The sequence below is a fragment of the Primulina tabacum genome, chromosome 13, assembly GCF_025594145.1.
Source record: "Primulina tabacum isolate GXHZ01 chromosome 13, ASM2559414v2, whole genome shotgun sequence".
Taxonomy (NCBI): domain Eukaryota; kingdom Viridiplantae; phylum Streptophyta; class Magnoliopsida; order Lamiales; family Gesneriaceae; genus Primulina; species Primulina tabacum.
This window is the reverse complement of record NC_134562.1, coordinates 30,967,080-30,973,466: the sequence shown is the minus strand read 5'-3', so window position 1 is coordinate 30,973,466 and position 6,387 is coordinate 30,967,080. Positions and strand designations below refer to the sequence as shown.

At 36.2% G+C, this 6,387-nt stretch overlaps 2 protein-coding genes across 2 annotated transcripts; one reads left to right on the top strand and one right to left on the bottom strand.

The window, feature by feature from the left end:
• Nucleotides 1–235: 235 nt before the first annotated feature.
• Nucleotides 236–1,225, bottom strand: LOC142523250 (kunitz trypsin inhibitor 5-like). The gene has a single exon (XM_075626977.1). It carries the CDS (start codon nucleotides 1,097–1,099, stop codon nucleotides 476–478), a length of 624 nt encoding a protein of 207 aa, XP_075483092.1. The 5' UTR covers nucleotides 1,100–1,225; the 3' UTR covers nucleotides 236–475.
• A 1,454-nt stretch (nucleotides 1,226–2,679) lies between these two features.
• Nucleotides 2,680–5,560, top strand: LOC142523247 (RAP domain-containing protein, chloroplastic-like). Its single transcript, XM_075626974.1, has 3 exons — nucleotides 2,680–4,759; nucleotides 4,856–4,938; nucleotides 5,252–5,560. The coding sequence occupies exons 1-3, from the start codon at nucleotides 2,920–2,922 to the stop codon at nucleotides 5,345–5,347; spliced, it is 2,019 nt and encodes a 672-aa protein (XP_075483089.1). The 5' UTR covers nucleotides 2,680–2,919; the 3' UTR covers nucleotides 5,348–5,560.
• Nucleotides 5,561–6,387: the final 827 nt, after the last annotated feature.

Below are 6,387 nucleotides of genomic sequence, written 5' to 3'. Positions count from 1 at the left end.
GGTCTCCATATTGAAGCCAACGTGTTCTTCATTGCTGTGAAATTTAGAGATTTATCCGTATAAAATTGACCAATAACACATCACTTCCATTCTTCTGTATTATTTTCTCTTCTTCTAGCACTATATAATTCTTTATTCAAATTTAGTTTGCCAGGATCTTGGAGACGTTGTTATTATTGGAGCTAACCACTGTAAATATTTTGGAGAATATAATAATGTAACATAAGCCTCATAATTCTCAAAATATAACAATGTAATATTAACAAGGATTAAAGGTTCCTTAAAACTTTTCGGACGCAATGTCTTTTATTATTTATTACATCAGAATGGAAAAATACATACCCACACCCACACTTTGAAGCTTACTTACCACTGTAAATATTATCACACCTAGGAAGCTCCATATCTAATTTATTCATTGTGACTTCACTTGTATTCAATCGGGGCAAACACGATTAGGATCGAATTGACGGGATTAAACTTTCTTGAACATGACAACAAAAGGGACGTCGCTCAGAGCCAAACGCCTCTTCCCATCTTCAAAGAAAATCCCCACATCTCTGCATATCACTTTACAGAAATTGCACACCGTGGGGCAGAACACAAGCTTGTAATCACTCTGATACTTCTCGATCTTGAACCAGTTGCTGGTCGTTCCCGGCCCCGGGTTCCCTTCAACTCCGCCGGTGGTGATGAAATATTGCTTGGATGATTCGTCGTACTGATCCAGCTTCCACACAGTCGATTGTACGCATATGGATGCAGCAGAGAACTTGATGTTTAAGTCCGTAGATTCGCGGATGAAGCCTCCCTTTTCGGATTTGACGGGGCTGAAGGTCAGTGGGAGCCCGTTCTGGAGTTCGAACGGCGCCTGGACGACGGAGAGCGGGCAGGTCTTGTTTCGAGTGCTGGATAGAGTGACGCCGCCGCCTCTTCCTCGGATGAGCGGCAGGATGTAGTAGAGGATGCCTTCGCGGAGTTTGTTTCCGGCCAGGTCCACCACCGAAGCTGGTAATTCTTCAGCTCCTTCTGTGCTGACCATGTAATGATTACCGTGAATCAAGATTAAGAGAATGATGTAGGAGATTAAACTATTCATAGTGATCGGATTGGATTCTATCTATTTTTATTAATTAAAGATGCTGCGGCAAATTGAAGTGGGCACTAAAAATAGAAAGCATCTAAATTTATAATCTCTAGCGACCAGAGAAAATCAAATCGTTCATATTTTACATAATAATAATAATAATATATTGGAAGAAATTGATAAAAGTCAAAGGCAGAACATGGTTGAGAATTGAGACCGTGTGAGAACTTAAAAGTCAAAGGTCAAATTTGATGGCATAATCTACTGCACGGCGTTGACTTTTTGGGAAATCCTGTCCCTGGTGGGGTGAGAGCAACGTTACGTTTGTTAGTTGTATATGGATAAAAAATTTTAGAGTTATATATATGAATTTGGATAATTTTTTTCTTGAAGCTAGTTTTTGAGGTTAAGTTAGATTTAAGTTTATATACGATTTCTAACATTTAAACTGTCATATTCAAATTGCTAGGCATTTTTTGAGATTGAGTTAGTTTTACTATTTATCGATCTGGTTTGACTCGAGCTGGTCCAAGTTTGGACGATCGCCCAGTTGATCCAAGTATGGCTGGTTGTTTCTATTGATTATAACTCTTGATTCGTCGATTTTTAAATAAAATGATAAGCATGAAAGTTGTATCTCTTTCTTTTAATGTTTCACACAATCAATCATCACTCAATATCGAGTTTTTATTAGAGATATATGCTCAAAATACTAGATCATATTCAAGTTGAATATTGTTCTTCATTCGGTGCAGAACCAGTAATTTTATCACGATTTTTCATCATCTTAAGCTCTAATGTGGGCTTCGACTTAAAATATGATTTTAAAATCATTTTGTTAGCTTTGTAGCTCTTATTGAATCGCTTTATTTCGATATTCGATATGAGTTATATGACCAAAATTCCAAAATTGGTTATGTCAAGCTGGTTGCAACTTCAATTACATGCTTGATCTTGCGACCACCAGCTTTTCTAGATAACATTTGGAATCTATCGAGCTGGTCTGAACTACGAGTTGTATCAATTTGAGCTTTTTGTTCAGCTATTTTGGTTACTGGTCATTTGAATAATCGAGTTATAAGATATTATCAAAAAAATTTAACTCGCAAAAAACTAAGTTGTGCTGAAATTATATTTTCAACAGCTTATCACTTTCAAATTAACATCTACAACTACACACTTAATAAAATATATTGACAACACAATAACAAGTTTTGTTATCATCAAAATCAAGATTGCTGAATAACCACTATATATTATACTGAAATCAAACCAAAAATAAACTCCTAAAAGCAACAAAAATTGAAGAGCAATCAAGCACATCAAATAAACCATGATAAATCTCCAACAAACCGGCGCAAATAAGATGCATGGTTTTAACTATATGCAAAATATAAGACTTCTCTAACAAACAATAAAAACACATTTGCCAATCATATTATCTTCTCCTTTTTCAGATAAGCGATCACCAAATTTATTCATTATAACATAAACACCACAAAATTTACAAATTACAATCCTCAGCACTGTAAAAACACAAAAAACACATTTCATTGGTGAATTTTTCTCCTAATTTTTAATTGGTGAAATTAATTTCATAAAATGAAAACAAATTTTGAGTTAGAGGTTGGGTTTTGCAGATTCTTTTACGGCCAATAATAAAAATTGAGTATGTCTTATCCAGTTAGCCAACTCCAGAGGTAATTTCGCTAGGAACGGCGGGGTGGTGCACTAGTGGCCGCGGCGGAGAGAGAATAATTTTAGACAAGTGATTTATGGTGAGGCCGAATCTTCTTGCTTCCACTTTACCCTGAATTTATAGCTCAAAATCCATGGAAGCGTCATCTTTATTGAGGTATGTCACCGCTTCTCATTTGGCATCTACAAAAACAATCGCCTTTAGAACTGCACTTCCTACTGGAATTCATCTGGGCTCCTTTTTCCAAAAGTGTTGCTGTATAAATCCTGCGAAAACAAATCCCAGAAATGGCACTTCTGTAGCTATTCATGCTTTGGATATCACTGATGATGATGATGGCGGTAATAGCATGGAAAATGGAAAGGGATTTAGTACTTCTAGTGATGTGGATTGGAAGGCGGAGTTTCTTGGGGAGGTAGACCCATATGCGTATTTGCCACCTAAGAAGAGGAAAAGTCAGCCTAAGTCTAGCTCTTTGCAAGAAAATGCTCAAATGGACTGGTGTGTGAGAGCTAGGAAGATTGCTTTGAAATCTATTGAATCCAGAGGATTGACTGCGAAGATGGAGAGTATGGTTACCGGTGAAAAGAAGAAAAAGAAAAAGAAAAAGAAGAAGATAAACCAACCCAAGAATGACAGCGTAAACCTAGTGAGTGACGAGCAAGAGGATCTTGATTTTGGTATCGATGATACAGATTTTGATGTGGATTCTTTGGATAAAGCTAGCCACCTTAGGAGAACGGTGAGTAAAATTTCTGATGGAATGTTTGAAGAAAGAAAGGCAAAAAACATGGAGACATTTGTTCAAAGGCTGTCTCAATTTTCAGGGCCTTCTGACCGTAGGAAAGAAATTAACTTGAATAAAGTCATCGTGGAGGCGCAGACTGCTGCGGAAGTTTTGGAGGCTACGGCTGAAGTCATCGCAGCCGTTGCGAAAGGGCTCAGCCCTTCACCTCTTTCGCCATTGAATATTGCCACAGCGTTGCATAGGATAGCCAAAAATATGGAGAAAGTTTCAATGATGAGGACTCGTAGATTGGCATTTGCTCGGCAAAAGGAGATGTGTATGCTTGTTGGGATGGCAATGGCTGCCTTGCCAGACTGCTCGGCGCAGGGAATTTCGAATATAGCGTATGCCTTGTCCAAGATTGGAGGCGAGCTTCTTTATTTGTCTGAAATGGACAGGGTCGCAGAGGTGGCATTGACTAAGGTTGCTGAATTTAATTCGCAAAATATAGCGAACCTAGCAGGGGCTTTTGCTTCTATGCAGCATTCTGCACCGAAACTCTTTCCAGAATTATCAAGTAGAGCCTCACATATCATCCACACTTTCAAGCCGCAAGAAATTGCTCAAGTATTGTGGGCTTTTTCTTCTCTCAGTGAAGCTGCAGACCCTTTACTGGACTCTCTTGATGATGTGTTTAAGGATGTCAAACAGCTTAAGTGCAGCTTGGTGCATGAAACATCTTATTTTGATGAAGATAGAGCACGTAGCATTGATAATGTCGTATCTGACGAATTTGCAGTGCCTGAAACACTTACATTTCTTAGAGATCAGCTAGGTAATATGTCTTGGTCATATGCAGTTCTTGGACAAATGAACCGTGTTTTCTTTTCCCATATCTGGAGAGCTATGAGCCATTTTGAGGAGAAACAAATTTCTGAGCAGCTTCGAGAAGATATCGTGTTTGCTTCTCAGGTTCGTCTGGTGAATCAGTGCTTAAAACTGGAGTATCCTCAGTTATCTCTTCCAGAGGAGGTTGAGGAGAAACTCCATCGCGCTGGAAAAACAAAGAGGTTTAATGAGAAGGTGACCTCTTCATTTCAAAAGGAGGTGGCCCGTCTTCTTGTTAGTACAGGCCTAGATTGGATCAAAGAATATGAAGTGAATGGCTACACTTTGGATGCAGCCTTGGTTGATAAGAAAGTTGCTCTGGAAATTGATGGGCCAACTCATTTCTCAAGAAATTCTGGTGTGTATACGGAAGTATATTAGTGTAAACAATTTGGATGATTTATCGTATGTGCTTCTCCGATACTATGATAATTATTATGCTTCTTCCTTTCAGGGATCCCTCTAGGACATACAATGTTAAAACAACGCATTGTTACTGCAGCTGGGTGGAAGCTTATCTCTGTGCCTCATCAAGAAGTAATTTCATGTTTTCCATTATTTTGTCATTTTTGTGTGTCAAATCTAATGCATCTGTTGTCGACCTGGAATTTACGCTTATGATCTCATGTTTCTGTCATAACAAGGCTTAGATACCCGATTAGGTGGTGATAACCTTGCGGACTAATCATATGCTGCTATTAATTTTGTAGAAGTAAACATTTTGCACCTGAACAAACTGATCAATAATGTTTTTTTGCACTTGTATGGATAAAGGAGTGATTGAACAAATTTACTTTTCACACGACGAATTTCCTAATCCAATGCTTTTCTCTCTGTTGCATTCCTGCAGTGGGAAGAACTTCAAGGCGAGTATGAGCAGCTGGAGTATCTCCGGCAGATACTTGGCGGTTATGCATACAGGGAAAAGATCGACGTTATAGCATAGTTTGCAAATGGTTGGTGTGCTTGTTTAGTGTCAAAATCATGGCTTTCTGATCTCATCAATCTATTAAGCTGAGGATATTGTTCTTAGCCATGATTCACTAATGATAGCTCTTTGGTGTGATTATTATTATACGAGTCCAGGATTCAAAGATTGAATTTTAGAATGTGAAACTGTTTATATACCATCATTTTAAGTAACATTCATCTGTTTTCACTTTGTTTGTGCATTTACAAGTTTTTTATTTTATATGTAATCTTTTTATTTGAAAGAATTGTATATAAAAAGATTAAATATTGTATTAAAATAAATAACTTTTAGAGATTATTTTTATAAGATTTTGATAAATATTTAGAACAATTATTATTATTATTCAAATTCAAGATATTTTTAATAATTTTTAAATTATTTTAGATTAAGGATGATATGATCTTTTGTATTTATATAATAATTATATAATCAGGAAAATTTATAAATTAGTCCTATAAATTTGTCACATTTAGATTTTAGTATGTTATCTTTGTCATATTTGATATATGTATGTTTCCTTTCCATTATTTAGACATTTGGTTTTTTTAACCCAATTTTCTTCAAATTGATAAACTTGAAATAGTTAGTTTTATCACATCACACATAAATTGGAATTTAACATGAACATCACATATTTCCTCCTATATCTATCAGCATCATCTTTTATTTAAATCAAGCAAAGCTTTAATTTTCTTTCAACAAATCCTTAAATTTCTAAGAAGAAAAGTTATTTTACACGATATTACGACGTCATCTATTTTTGAAGGAAGAATATTGTTCTGTAAATGTGGAAAAAGAGCACAATTGAGGATTTTCTTGGAGAAGATAATTTAGGTCGAAGGTTTCATGGCTACCAAAATTAAAGTGTGAGTGTCTTGTTTTTCAATTCTTTGATTTTACATCTTTATTGTGTTTTGATTTTTATAATCTTCTAGTAACATGTTTCACCAAACAATTTTCACCACATAGTACTCTATATGGCGGAGTGGTGAGTGTGATTTTTTTGCATGAGA